Source organism: Cladophialophora yegresii (genome assembly GCF_000585515.1).
Source record: "Cladophialophora yegresii CBS 114405 chromosome Unknown aczIN-supercont1.5, whole genome shotgun sequence".
Lineage (NCBI taxonomy): Eukaryota > Fungi > Ascomycota > Eurotiomycetes > Chaetothyriales > Herpotrichiellaceae > Cladophialophora > Cladophialophora yegresii.
In genome coordinates this window covers 1,731,739-1,745,900 of record NW_006913049.1, presented here as the reverse complement: position 1 = coordinate 1,745,900, position 14,162 = coordinate 1,731,739, and the positions used below count along the sequence as shown (strand labels likewise).

At 53.5% G+C, this 14,162-nt stretch overlaps 6 protein-coding genes across 6 annotated transcripts; 4 read left to right on the top strand and 2 right to left on the bottom strand.

The window, feature by feature from the left end:
- Positions 1–443: 443 nt before the first annotated feature.
- On the top strand, positions 444–1,835 carry A1O7_07354 (acetyl-CoA C-acetyltransferase; the record flags this gene model as incomplete). The annotated part of the gene is made up of 4 exons (XM_007761354.1): positions 444–544; positions 594–643; positions 698–773; positions 824–1,835. 4 exons carry the CDS (start codon positions 444–446, stop codon positions 1,833–1,835), a joined length of 1,239 nt encoding a protein of 412 aa, XP_007759544.1.
- Positions 1,836–2,281: 446 nt separating this feature from the next.
- Positions 2,282–5,282, top strand: A1O7_07353 (elongation factor 2; the record flags this gene model as incomplete). Its single annotated transcript, XM_007761353.1, has 2 exons — positions 2,282–2,301; positions 2,354–5,282. The coding sequence occupies 2 exons, from the start codon at positions 2,282–2,284 to the stop codon at positions 5,280–5,282; spliced, it is 2,949 nt and encodes a 982-aa protein (XP_007759543.1).
- Positions 5,283–5,930: 648 nt separating this feature from the next.
- On the top strand, positions 5,931–8,287 carry A1O7_07352 (heat shock protein SSB1; the record flags this gene model as incomplete). Its single annotated transcript, XM_007761352.1, has 8 exons — positions 5,931–5,973; positions 6,031–6,081; positions 6,134–6,260; positions 6,312–6,477; positions 6,531–7,238; positions 7,285–7,481; positions 7,634–7,654; positions 7,711–8,287. 8 exons carry the CDS (start codon positions 5,931–5,933, stop codon positions 8,285–8,287), a joined length of 1,890 nt encoding a protein of 629 aa, XP_007759542.1.
- A 613-nt stretch (positions 8,288–8,900) lies between these two features.
- Positions 8,901–10,030, top strand: A1O7_07351 (uncharacterized protein; the record flags this gene model as incomplete). The annotated part of the gene is made up of 2 exons (XM_007761351.1): positions 8,901–9,500; positions 9,632–10,030. The coding sequence occupies 2 exons, from the start codon at positions 8,901–8,903 to the stop codon at positions 10,028–10,030; spliced, it is 999 nt and encodes a 332-aa protein (XP_007759541.1).
- A 1,000-nt stretch (positions 10,031–11,030) lies between these two features.
- On the bottom strand, positions 11,031–12,188 carry A1O7_07350 (uncharacterized protein; the record flags this gene model as incomplete). The annotated part of the gene is made up of 1 exon (XM_007761350.1): positions 11,031–12,188. The coding sequence occupies one exon, from the start codon at positions 12,186–12,188 to the stop codon at positions 11,031–11,033; it is 1,158 nt and encodes a 385-aa protein (XP_007759540.1).
- Positions 12,189–12,541: 353 nt separating this feature from the next.
- A1O7_07349 (uncharacterized protein) lies at positions 12,542–13,930 on the bottom strand (the record flags this gene model as incomplete). Its single annotated transcript, XM_007761349.1, has 1 exon — positions 12,542–13,930. The coding sequence occupies one exon, from the start codon at positions 13,928–13,930 to the stop codon at positions 12,542–12,544; it is 1,389 nt and encodes a 462-aa protein (XP_007759539.1).
- Between the last annotated feature and the right edge of the window lie 232 nt (positions 13,931–14,162).

Below are 14,162 nucleotides of genomic sequence, written 5' to 3'. Positions count from 1 at the left end.
CCAGTGAGGTAGTCCTTTGTCATGGGCTTGGTGAGTGAGAGGTTCCAAAGGTTTCCAGTCGGCTGCACAACAATACGAGCTACGCCGAGGTTTAGAGCAGAGTACCTGGTACCTTCCCTCCCTCGTTGTACGTGCAACGTACTGTGTTCAGTCTCGGCAAGCGACTCCGACAAGCCAACAACGGTCACCCACCTTTTGTGTGCCCCAAACCAGTTAGCCCCGCCGTGGGAAGTCCCTGAACACATCCGAAGTGGCACGATTCCCCACAGAATTTTGGGGGATCTTCAACATGTCCATCAACAAAAGAGTCGCCTCCTGCGCCCAGCACATTTGCACTCTGATTAGTATTCGGACCTCAAGAACACTGTAAATAAGCCGAGCTTGAATCTGCTTCTTGCAACCCGATAGCCTTCTTGCCATCTATCTGTGGTGGAAACTGAAATATGGCTACAAACGGCGCCAATGGTGTCCCGCACCAGAAACCTTCTCTGCCACCCGTCTACATTGTCGCTGTCGCACGGACACCCGTGGGCATGTTTCTCGGGTAGGGATTGTTCGGCCTGAAATATCGGCGATGACACTGACATCTCTAGGTCACTGTCATCCCTGACAGCAACTCAGCTCGGTTCTCATGCCATCAAATGTGTGCATTCCCCTTACCGCACCACAATGCAGACAACAAACTGACCCAGTGTAGCTGCCCTTGAAAGAGTACCAGAGATCAAGCCTCAGGACGTACAAGAAGTCTTCTTTGGAAATGTATTGTCTGCAAAGTGAGCTGGTCCCTGCAATGTCCTCTGCTCGCAACCTAACAAACTGTCAGTCTTGGTCAAAACCCTGCGCGTCAATGTGCCCTCGGAGCTGGCCTTGGAGACTCAACTGTCTGCACAACCGTCAACAAGGTCTGCGCATCCAGCGTCAAGGCCATCGTTCTTGGAACACAAACAATCATGACTGGAAACGCGGACATTGTCGTTGCAGGCGGCGCGGAGTCCATGTCCAACTGTCCCCATTACCTCCCGAACATGCGAACCGGTGCCAAATTTGGCAACCAGACACTAGTGGACGGAGTGCTGAGAGACGGTCTAACAGACGCATATGGGAAGCAAGAGCACATGGGTCTCCAAGGTGAGGAGTGTGCGCGGGACCACGACTTCAACCGAGAACAGCAGGACGATTATGCTATCAGATCGTATCAACGAGCGCAGGCCGCGCAGAAAGATGGCCTGTTTGACTTCGAAATTGCTCCTGTCACATTGCCTGGTGTTAGAGGAAAGCCTGGCGTCACGGTGGACAAGGACGACGAACCGAAGAATCTGAACGAAGAGAAGCTTCGCTCAATGAAGCCCGCTTTCATTCCCAATGGGGGCACCGTGACTGCTCCTAACGCCTCGCCTCTGAGCGACGGCGCGGCAGCTGTTGTGCTTGTTTCAGAAGCCAAGCTCAAGGAACTGAACATCAAGCCTTTGGCAAAAGTTCTGGGTTGGGGCGACGCTGCCCAACAGCCGAACAAATTCACCACTGCCCCAGCTCTCGCAATTCCCAAAGCCTTGAAGCATGCTGGTATCAACCAAGGTGACGTGGATGTATTCGAGATCAATGAAGCATTTAGCGTTGTGGCGCTCGCCAACGTCAAGCTGCTGGGACTCGATGCTGAAAAGGTCAACGTCCATGGTGGTGCTGTCGCAATTGGCCATCCCTTAGGAGCCTCCGGTGCTAGAATTGTTGCGACACTGTTGGGTGTATTGAAGGCCAAGAGAAGCAAGATTGGCTGTGTCGGTATTTGCAATGGTGGCGGCGGTGCTAGTGCACTGGTGCTTGAGTCTTTGATGTAAGCGAGTAAAGTCAGCTAGTTATCACGCAGCGGAAGTGAGGAGCCTGGATGACGGCGAGGACTTGACTTCTCACTGTCGCGTTCCGTAAAGCATAAGAGCCGGAATACGGCTTCCGGCCTGGATATCGAATTGGCGTTGGGTTGGCAGTCTAATATCCCCGTGCTAGTCAGGCCGCGGTCAAGCATAACTGCAATTGATCTTGACTTTCGAGCCTAAATTAAAAGATACCATTTTGGACGTTTTCCTACCTGGCACCCACCCGGTAGGTGCCCAGGTTTCAAAAAGGGCTTGGTCGACAAATTCCATGCAAGGCTCGCACCAAGATGACGAGGCTGCAGCCTGCATCTGCTCCACCTCAATTTTTTGTCGACTCCAACTCCGCAATTGCAGGACATGCTTGAGCTTTGCGCCGCATTTTCTCCAGTATTAGCGACAACGCCTTCGACATGGACGACCTCTACGATGAGTACGTTTTGTCTGGAAGCTGGCTCGGTTCCACGTTACTGACTTTCTCATAGGTTCGGTAACTTCATCGGCGAGGCTGCTTCGGACGAAGAGGGATCCCAGGATGGCGTCGCGGGCCAGCACTACGTGTACGATGAGGAGTCGGACGCGGAAGAACAACCCGCTGCGGATGGATTGATGGAAGTCGATGATGAGGGACCATCAAATGCTGTGATTCTACACGAAGACAAGCAATACTACCCGACGGCGCAACAGGTGTATGGCGAAGATGTCGAGACCATGGTGCAGGAGGAAGATGCGCAACCACTCACACAGCCCATCATCGCTCCGGTCACGCAGAAGAAGTTCCAAGTTCAGGAAGCGGATTTGCCGCCCGTCCATTACTCGAGGGAGTTCATGTCAGATCTGCTCAGCTTCCCAGAAGGAATAAGAAACATTGCTGTCGCCGGACATCTGCACCATGGCAAGACTGCGTTCGTGGACATGCTGGTCATGCAGACGCACGATTTACAAGAAAGACTAGATAAGCGCATCGGCAGAAGGAGGGATGAGCAACTGCGATATACCGACACGCACTTCCTGGAGCGAGAACGGGGACTCTCGATAAAGGCCGCGCCAATCAGCATGGTCATGCAGGGTACGAGGGGAAAGTCGCATATTCTGAACATTATCGATACACCGGGGCATGTCAACTTTGTCGACGAGGTGGCCTCGAGCATGCGCCTAGTCGACGGAGTTGTTCTTGTAGTTGATGTGGTTGAAGGTGTGCAGATCAATACCGAGCAGGCCATTAAGCATGCCGTCCTGGAAGATCTACCTATGGTTTTGGTCGTTAACAAGATGGACCGCCTAATCTTGGAGCTCAAGATTCCGCCAACCGATGCCTACTTCAAGCTGAAACATGTGGTCGAGGAAGTCAACACGGTCATCGAAAACACCATCCCAGGCAGAGGTGAAAAGCGGCGGTTATCACCTGAAAAGGGAAACGTCGCCTTTGCTTGCACCTCAATGGACTGGGTCTTCACGCTACCGTCGTTCGCCAAGATGTACGCCGAAACGTATCCTAAAGTGGAAGCCAACGAGTTCTCGAGGAGATTGTGGGGAGATATCTTTTTCAACCCTCGAAGTCGGAAGTTCACAAGAAAAGGTGTAGAAGAAGGCTCGAAGCGAGCATTTGTGAATTTCGTGCTCGAGCCGATCTACAAGTTGTACGCACACAGTATCAGTGAGAGCCCCGAAGACCTCGCGCCAACGCTGAAAACCCTCGGCATAACATTGAAACCCTCACAGCTCAAGTCCGACGCCAGGGACCTGCTCAAGCTTGTGTGCGCACAGTTCTTCGGGCCAGCAAGCGGGTTCGTGGACATGGTTGTCCAACACTTGCCTTCCCCAGTGGACGGCGCAAAACGAATGCTGGACAACTATTATACTGGACCGCTCGACTCAAAAGTCGGAGAAGCGATGACAAAATGCGACTCGGATGGGCCCTTGGTGGTGGAGGTGACCAAGCTGTTCAGTTCCGTGGACGCGAAGACATTCCATGCCTTTGGACGCATACTCTCCGGAACAGCATCATCAGATCAAGTGGTCCGAGTCCTGGGAGAGTCTTATAGCGTCGAAGACGAAGAAGACTCGACCATGTCTACAATCACAGCAACTCACCTCGCTTGCTCCAGATACAATATTCCTGTCTCCGGCGTACCGGCCGGCAATCTTGTTCTCCTTTCCGGCATCGACAATTCAATGGTGAAGACGGCTACCGTGGTAGCTGAGAAGTTTCCCGACAATGAAGATGCCTACATCTTCAAACCAATACGACACTTCACCGAGTCAGTTTTCAAAGTTGCGGTTGAGCCAGTCAATCCATCAGAACTCCCGAAAATGCTCGAAGGTCTACGGAAGATCAACAAGTCATACCCTCTCATCACAACTAAGGTCGAAGAGTCCGGTGAGCACGTCGTGCTTGGTACAGGGGAGCTGTATATGGATTGTGTTTTGCATGATCTGCGGACACTTTTCGCTGAGATGGACATTAAAGTTTCTGACCCGGTAACTCGATTCTGCGAAACAGTCACCGAAACGAGCGCCATCATGTGCTACGCATTGACACCCAACAAGAAGAACAAACTCACCATGATTGCCGAGCCGCTGGACGACGGCGTCGCCGAAGATATCGAAGCCGGTGTCGTTAAGATTCGCGATCCAATCCGGAAGGTGGCGAAGTTCTTCGAAGAAAAGTATGAATGGGATAAACTCGCAGCCCGATCGATATGGGCATTTGGGCCTGAGGAGATGGGGCCCAACATCCTGTGCGACGACACGTTACCCTCGACCACGGACAAGAAACTGCTCAAGTCAGTGCAAGAAAGTATCAAGCAAGGTTTCTCTTGGGGGACACGAGAGGGCCCACTCTGCGAAGAACCTATCCGCAACACAAAGTTCCGGGTCACAGGCGCCGAGCTAGCACCCGAACCTATCTTCCGCGGCGGAGGACAGATCATACCCACGGCCCGTCGAGCGGTGTACAGCTCCTTCCTGATGGCCGGCCCGCGACTGATGGAGCCGGTCTATAGCGTGCACATGACTGGCCCGGCCGATGCGGTTTCTGGCCTTTATACCGTTCTGATGAAGCGACGAGGGCACGTCGTTTCCGACGGCCCCGTGGCCGGAACGCCGCTTTACGCAGCAAAAGCTCTCATTCCCGTCATAGACAGCTTCGGCTTCGAAACTGACCTCAGGATACACAGCCAAGGCGCAGCGAGTGTCTCCCTGGTCTTTGACCGCTGGGACGTCGTACCCGGCGACCCACTAGACAAGAGCATCAAGATCAGACCCCTAGAGATGGCAGGCCCGCAGCAGGCGGCTCGGGATTTCGTGTTGAAGACGAGGAGGAGGAAGGGCCTGAGCGAGGATGTGGATGTCAAGAGATTTTTGGAGCCTGAGCTATTGGCCGGACTGAGAGAAAGTGGTGTCTTGGATTGAGCAATAATCGACGCCGCCCAAGGTGCCCCAGTCCGCATGAAAAGGGATGTCAGGACAAAACTTGCATGGTGTTAGTGCGGCAGGACAAGTCGACGCAACCCACGTCAATGAATGATACCCAAATTAAAGCGCGAACCAGGCGTATCAATGTGCTGCACAGTCTGACCCAGTGTGGAAAAGGTGCACAATACACAGATCGAGCTGACTGTGGACCAAGTTGCGAACGAAAGGTACCGTTCTCAGGGTTTGGCAGGTGTCCTTTTTTTCCCACAGCGAAGCGCAAGGTTATCCGTAGACTTGTAGCTGAATCGCCTGAAATATCAGCACCGCAAGGACGGATGGCTATACTGTGTTAGAAATCGAGAAATGATCCTCACGGCATGGGCCAAGACGCTTCTGAAATCACACGCCTCGAGAGACGCACACGCGCCCATCGCGCACAGCGCCGCTAGTACTTGTGGTCCACCGGACTCGGCCCCATCGGCCTTGGCCAAGATTTCGAAATTTTGAGAGGCCCACCTAAAAAGTTCTCGAAGGGCAACCCGCAGCCGACGCATATCAACTTTCTTGCTGCGACTAGCTCACCTTCCTTTCGTTCTCACCAATCTTTACGAAGCGCATTCAAGGAAGTTTTCGAATATCGCAATCATGGCGGACGAAGTCTACGAAGGTGCCATTGGCATCGATCTTGGTGGGTTTTGCCGTGCCGCCTTCACCGTTCTGTGTGTCGCCTAACCACTTATTGCAGGTACCACCTACTCTTGTGTCGCCGTCTACGAAGGCACAAATGTCGAAATCAGTATGTTACCCTGAAGCGGAGGAGCCTGGAAAAGCACGCTGACAAGCCACAGTCGCCAACGAGCAGGGTAGCTTTACCACTCCTTCCTTCGTGTCCTTCACAGACGAAGAGCGCCTCATCGGTGAGGCCGCCAAAAACCAGGCTGCAATGAACCCGGAGAACACAGTGTTCGATGTCAAGTCAGTGCAGTCGCTCGAAAGAAACATAATCCCTGGCTAACCGCAGTTCAGGCGACTGATCGGAAGACGCTACGATGACCCGACCGTCAAGAAGGATATCGAATCATGGCCATTTAAGATTGTCGACCAAGGTGGCAACCCTATGGTCCAGGTCGAGTACCTGAAGGAGACCAAGACATTCTCCCCTCAGGAAATTTCTTCCATGGTTCTCACAAAGGTGAGTGCGGTCCGTGTTACTCGCGAGCTGCCGAGATTAATCCGTGGGCGCAGATGAAGGAGGTCGCAGAGACCAAGCTCGGCAAGAAGGTCTCAAAAGCCGTCGTGACGGTCCCCGCCTACTTCAACGACAACCAGAGACAAGCTACCAAGGATGCTGGTGCCATTGCTGGCCTCAACGTCCTTCGTATCATCAACGAACCTACTGCCGCCGCTATTGCCTATGGTCTGGGTTCGGGCAAATCCGACAAGGAGCGAAACGTCCTCATCTACGATCTCGGTGGCGGTACTTTCGATGTCTCTCTGCTGAACATTCAAGGCGGCGTCTTCACAGTCAAGGCCACCGCAGGTGATACCCACTTGGGCGGTCAAGACTTCGACACCAACCTTCTTGAGCACTTCAAGAAGGAATTCCAACGAAAAACAAAGAAAGACATGTCTGGCGATGCCCGCGCTCTTCGAAGACTGCGTACCGCCTGCGAGCGTGCGAAGAGGACTCTGTCAAACGGAACACAAACCACGGTTGAGATCGACTCGTTATTCGACGGCGAAGATTTCAATGCTCAGATCACTCGGGCCCGTTTTGAGGACTTGAATGCCAAGATCTTCAATGGCACTCTTGACCCTGTTCAGCAGGTTCTCAAAGATGCTGGCATTGACAAGTCAAAGGTTGACGAGATTGTCCTTGTTGGTGGCTCTACCCGTATTCCTCGGATCCAGAAATTGCTGAGCGACTTCTTCGATGGAAAGAAGCTGGAGAAGGTATGAAAAAAAGGTGGAGAGCTGAGCTATGCTAACGCAATGGCAGAGTATCAACCCTGATGAGGCCGTCGCTTATGGCGCTGCCGTCCAGGCCGGCATCCTCTCCGGGAAAGCCACTTCGGCCGAGACTTCTGATCTCCTGCTTCTCGACGTCGTCCCTCTCTCATTAGGAGTCGCAATGGAAGGAAACGTGTTCGCTCCTGTCGTGCCTCGTGGACAGACAGTTCCTACGATCAAGAAACGGTTCGTAAATCCCCGATCTGTTCCTGTGCTTCCTCATTCCCATACCCTACCCCTTTTCTCGCGTCCCGAAGATTATCCGTGTGCGAGCACGTGGCTTCCACGTGACGCAACCAGTCTTTTTCCTGTCGAACGGATACTAATGAAATTCACAGAACCTTCACCACTGTCGTCGAGTAAGTCGTCTTTGCTTGTGGAAAGAGCGTGCCAAGTTAACATCCACAGCAACCAGCAAACTGTCCAGTTCCCTGTTTTCCAAGGAGAAAGAACGAGCAAGTCGCCCCGAAACCTTGTTCACAACCAAACCAGCTGACAACAAAACAGATTGCGAAGACAACACTTCCCTTGGGGAGTTCACCTTAAGTCCGATCCCGCCTCAGCGCGCCGGAGAAGCTGCTTTGGAAGTGGTCTTTGAAGTCGACGTCAACGGAATCCTCAAGGTCACCGCCACCGAGAAATCTTCCGGCCGATCCGCCAATATTACGATCTCCAATGCCGTCGGCAAGCTCTCCACCTCTGAAATTGAGAAGATGGTTGAAGATGCTGCCAAATTCAAGACTAGCGACGAGGCCTTCACCAAGAAGCTCGAATCGAAGCAACAGCTTGAGTCTTACATCGGCCGGGTTGAGGAATTGATCAACGACCCTGGTTTGTCGATGAAGATGAAGCGTGGCAACAAGGCCAAGATCGAAGAGGCGTTGTCGGATGCCATGCAACAGCTCGAGGTGGAGGATTCATCTCCCGACGATCTCAAGAAGAAGGAATTGGCACTCAAGAGAGCCATGACAAAGGCTATGGCCACGAGGTGAATGTGACCGTCCGCAGGTCCGCGCACTGCCTCATTTCCCCACATCGTGAGGCATAGGTGAATTATGCAAGGCTTCATCTTGCACGAATGTGCCTCAGACGCCCACGAGAGATTGCATTGCATCTCGAATGGGAAATGTGACAGGCGTCAGTTTCTCGGATACTTCATAGCATGTCCTTTCTACCACGTCCATGGTGGGCCTGACTTGCACGAATGGCTACGTGGAAAAGTTGATGCCTTGGTATGATTCTAGATAGAGGGGCAGTCTTCTTTCTTGCGCGGCACGAAACAGAATGATCAATTCATGTCGTTTCAGAGACAAAGTGCTCCAATAGACTTCAGGAAACGGAGTTAGTCGTCGTAGTTGATTGACAGACGGGGAGATGTCTTAGGCAACTTAGTGCCGAGGAAGCTCCGCCTTCGAGCTCTAGGTCCACACAGCCTTGCATTGAATTTGTACTGTGGTACTGTGTACTCCTTGTGGAGTAGCTTCTCCAATAATTGTAGAAGCACGAAACGCGACAAGAGCTCACATCAATTGAAACCCGGAACAGCACAACGGCCCGATTCCAGCTGATAGTACGGAGTACTTAGTACTGTATTGATCCTCCAAAATGCCAGCCCGAACCGTAGACACGGCCTTTCGGCTCATGCACCACTTCCTGACCACATCTCGAGCACAGCGCCTTTCCCACCCGTCCTCACCACTTCTCTGTCCACAATGCCAAACCGGAGTCCAACGACTCTTCGAGCCTCAATCCCGCTCTCCTCGCCTCAGCATACGTGTCGCCACCACCATACCAAGCACAAGACCCTTCTCCAGCACCGTGTCGCGGCCCAAAAAGTCCTCCGCCTCCGCAAAATCGAACCGCAAATCCCCCTCGCTCGACTCCCTCACGCACAAGGACGACAAACACATCCCGGACAACAAGGCCACGCGCAACCGCGATGCGGAAACCGACCCGTATGACTTCTCCGAGCTTGAGACGGCGATCGCCAAGGCCGTCGCGCGTCTGAAGGACGCGCTGGTCAAGACCAAGGACGCCGGCCGCGTCACGCCGGAGATGATCGAGCAGCTGGGGGTGGAAATCAACGTCAAGGGCGCCGACACGGGCAGGGGCAGCGCGCACAAGGAAAAAGCCCGCATCGGGGACCTGGCCAGCGTGGTGGCCAAGGGTGGGAGGACCGTCAACGTGTTTTGCGCCGAAGAGGCGGTAAGTTGCCCCAAGTGCATGCATGCTACATCCACAGTCACAGCTTGCCGCGAGCTAGGGCTTCAGACGCGTGAACCGTGATCCATGATACTGATACTGATACTGATACTGATGCCGTGGCCACCTCCTAGCACGTCAAACCGATAACTTCGGCCCTGCTGGCCAGTCCGTACAGTCTCGTCCCGCAGACCACGGCGCCGCATACGCCCGGCACGACCTCTTCGTCCCAGTCGTCTTCCCTGCCGCGGGACGCTAACCCGCTGTTGATCACGGTGCCGGTCCCTCCCGTCACGGCCGAGACGCGCAACCTGGCCAAACAGGAGGCGAAGAAGATGTTCGAGCGGGCGAGTAGCGAGGTGCGCAATGCGCGCGGGGAGGCGCAGAAGCGGTTCCGCAAGATGGAGCTGGGCAAGCTGGTCATTCAGGACGAGTTGAGGAAAGCGCACAAGCAGATGGAGGAGGTGGTGAAGAAGGGGCAGGACGAGCTCAAGAGGGTGTATGAGGCGAGTGTGAAGGCGTTGGAGGGGTAGGTATGGACGATTCAGACACGCCGGCTGGTCGAGAAAGGAGGGGGGCTCAGCTCCTGTGAGTGTCGTTCACTCAGAGGACTAGCGGAGTCTGCTGGACGCATCGACTTGCTACAATGAGGCCCAAGGCCTTCTCTGGGGTCATCTCCCTCAGGACACCGCGGCCAGCTTTGAGTTCATCTTCGGCTTGCTTCCTTCATGCTGTATCGCCGGGTATTCTCCTCGCTCACTCCGTCTCTTCCTCCTCAACCTGGCGTGTCTACATGTCCTCGCAAGCCAAGCACGTACGAGCAGCTTGCAGTCATGACACTTCTGGACACTCAGCAATTCCCGAGAAGGGCGGTCTAGAACGCCGAGCCTTCCGCTGGGTTGTGCATTGCAATACCGGCTTTCATTCACTGGACCTGTGGATCACGCGTTGGTACCATTGTTACAACGGAGCCTTTGCAAGTTTCCTCTATATGAGAGTGCTGTCTTGGAGAGGTCCGATCAAATATTGGCACCGTCGTTCAAGACAACCTCTGCGACGGTCCTCTACATGCAGATGCTATCCTTTGAAGGCACGGCAGCCGCAGTTACACTTGGGGAGTGTGGTGGACTCGAACAGCAGGCAGTTTCTTCAGACACACAGGCGGACAAGACAAGGTTCATGCATTGCCCAAGCTGGTCTGCATCTGATACAGCTATGACCGGCGGAAGAGATATGTCTGGAGCTTTGGGCAACCTCTAAATCGGTGCTTAAGCAAGGTATGGACGATACTGCCTATTCCCAGGTACGGTCTCTTGAATACTACGCTCTATCACCAGCTCCAGAAGCGGAGCGGACGATTTGCGAAATGTGGCGGGAATCTGAAGATAGCTGGTTTTGCAGCATGTTATGTAACTCGTGCTACGGGACCTCGTTGCTACCTAGACACTCCTCGTCATCCGGCTCGTCTCATCCTACAGTAGCATGCCGTAGAAACAGATTACCAGCATATCTGTACAGACGATCGGTATCATCTCAGCCTCCATTCTCCGTGAGATGTTGTCTCCGCGTCCGCCTCCTGTCCATTTCCGCCTTCGCAAAAGCATAGCATATCCCGCCGACCATGGTCATAAGAGACCCAAGTATGACTCCGCCGCCCGGCCCTGCGCCTCCACCACTCCCGTCACTCTGAGGTTGCATTGTGGCAGGAGACAAGTCGAAGAGTAAAATGACGACCTGCTTCAGGTTACTCGCCACGCCCATGCTTAGCGGCCCACATCGCTTGTTCGCTTCAAAGGACGCGATGTTCAGAAATGATGTTGCTAGCGCGTTCAATAGCCAGAACCATAGCCATAGCTCTCGGGGTTGGTTCCTGTTCCCAGATAAAATCGATCCCTTTGTTGACACCAGCGCTCTCGTTTCACCGGTCCAGCTTCCCATGACTATTGTGATGATCATCGAACATAAAGAACAATATCGCACGAGCACCGAGGATGAGAGACCCAGCCCCCAACTGTTCCGGCGCGAAGGTTGTTGCAGGTGGTTCGACGCGATCGTTTTGGCGACAGCCAGAGTTGCCCCAAACACGGTCCATGCGAAGCCACACGCATTTGTGCCGGACGAGGTGTTGTTGCTCGTCACGGGTGCCGCATTGACCGCCAGGATGACACCGCAGATTGTCAACGTGATGGCCCCATAGACTCCTGATGAATATTCTCTCCAGCATCTTCCGAGAGCTGTGATGGACAAGATGACGGTCAGGGCGGGGACAATGGCACGAATTGTCTGGTGCATAGTCAGACTCACTAGACCCAGAGTCCAGTTCGACACGACGATGTTGATGGTGTAGAGGAGGGAGAAAGGACCGAGGATATGGAGATTGTTGAGGAGGTGCGCGTATAGCTTGCGTCTAGATTCAGGCGGGTCGGGGTGGTTGTCGTCCTTATCATCTTGCTTTTCTCTTCCAATGCCAATACCCTCTCCCCTTCCGAACCCGCTCGAGTCGGACGTGTATACTCCACACCACGAGAGTAAGCTTGTGACGATGAACGTGAAGACTGCGTGAGACGCGGCGAGCAACCAGGCACTTTGCATGTGAGACTGGACGTGCTTGCTCGTGAGGGTGACGAAGAGGTTCAGGATGAAATAGAACGATATCCACAGACTGCTCAAGGTAACGCTGTTGCCTGCCATAATCGAGGAGTGTGAACGACACCAGAATAAAAGTCTGCAGATTCCGGCTATTGGGATTTGGAGCTGAAGTCAGCGATTGAATATCTCGCGAGCAAGGCAGTTGAACAGGCGAGGCAGAAAATGACCGCCAAACGCAATCCGTGCCCGCTCTTCTCTTGTCAATAGTCCGAGAAGCAAGACGAGCAAGGAGAGCACTTGGACGGAGGCTGCCAGTAATCTCATGTCACTCTCCCAAATTATGCCCACGTCCCATCCCTGCGTCGAGACGGACGCACCCAAGAGTTGCATCACTCTGGTTATACCAGGTGTGTCAGTCTCCCACATCTTGCTATGCATCGAGGATGGTTGCAGGATTATTTTTCTCTCTCCTCCTCTTGTGTCTCATCAGTTGGAGGCTTCTCTGTCCTTGACGTCCCTTCTCGCTGCGATGGTTGCTTCCAGGCGTCTTCGGTGTCTCCTTTTTCTTTCTTCTTCCCTTCAAATTTATAAAGTGCTCCCTTGGCCGCCGCTTTGGGTGTCTCCTGTTGTACCCACTTCTCCATGTTTGGTGACAGATACGTGTCCTTGATGATAGGCTGACCGACGAGAGAATCAGTCTCTGGCGAGTAGACTGCTACAACGTGCATGAAGAGAGTGCCCCTATCACCGACAAAGGCAACGTTCCCCCTCAGCAAGACACTGTTTCCCGTGTGCGATTGCATCGACCTCTGCCGCTCTTGGAACCAACGAACCTGAAACACAGCGCATGCCGACTCGATTGCGCCTTGGTAGGTCATGTTCTTGACTAGATTACGATACGCTCTCCGTGATTCATGCTCTCCATACTCGCCACGAAGGAAAGGGAGAAAGGCTTCTTTCCAGGTCTCCGGCATGCGACCGATTACGATCCGCTTCAAAGCCTTCTCGTCCTCGGACAAAGTCTTGCGAGGTATGCTGGGAGGTTTCTCGGTCCCGGTCAATGAATTGATTTGATCCACTAGTCGGGCCTTGGTAATCAGGTAGGAAGCCCAGACAAATTCCTCTACGCCGTGGTAGAATGCTTTCGCCAAACCAAGGGGATGGAATACGCGATCCAGCTTTTCCCCAACACTGTGCGGTACTTGACGCCACCCATAACTTGTTCCGTTGGGCTGAATGAAGATACAGGGAACCTCGTATGAGGCCGGGGCGTACAGGGGAGGAGCTAATCTCCAGCTCTCGTGGTAGGTCACCTTGTGCCTACCATTCGACTGTTTTGAACTGAGTTCCATCAGAGTTCGTCCATATTTGATCAGAACCGCTTTCATCAGGGAACTCTTGATACTCGCTGTGACGTCTTTCAAGCGTTTCTTGTCATCAGCCAGAGCTTGAAATGATTTCCAAGTCGGGTCGTCCGCCTTCCAGGGCTTCGGTTTCTGTTGGCGAATCCATATCGGTAGCATTAAGTGTATAACTTCCAGCTCGTTTTGTGATACAGCGGCATTCGCCTTCTCCCCGTGTTCTCCCCATGCTTTCGAATGGTCCTGAGGTCTCTGTCCATTCTTAACAGTGCCCGCCGATTGTTTGGAGGAATGAGCACTGTCCGGGTAGAAGTGGTTGATTGTCCTTGCTACAAAATATGTGACCGCAACCGTCGTAAATACGCGGTAAAGGACAGGGCTCGATCTCGTTCTTCGGGTTATCGCAACCCTTTGCAAGTCGACTGTACCATTCTGGACGGGCACGCGAACGCTAGGCGGCCTACGGAAGAGAGACCGAAGCATGAGGAGAGCGGAGGATCAGTAGGACGCATCGTCGCTAACGGGAAGGCTCAATACCGTAATCAGCCCATATGCGTCTGCAACGGGTGCGGTGGCCAGCTGGCGGACGGGCTGAATCGTCAAAGAGCTATCTCAAGCAACTGGTACCGTATCTCCCACAGAGGCTAAGGGCTACCTATTGATTTAATCTTGGGTGTGAATTCATGACGACAGAGGGTGCCTGCGCCCGTGGATC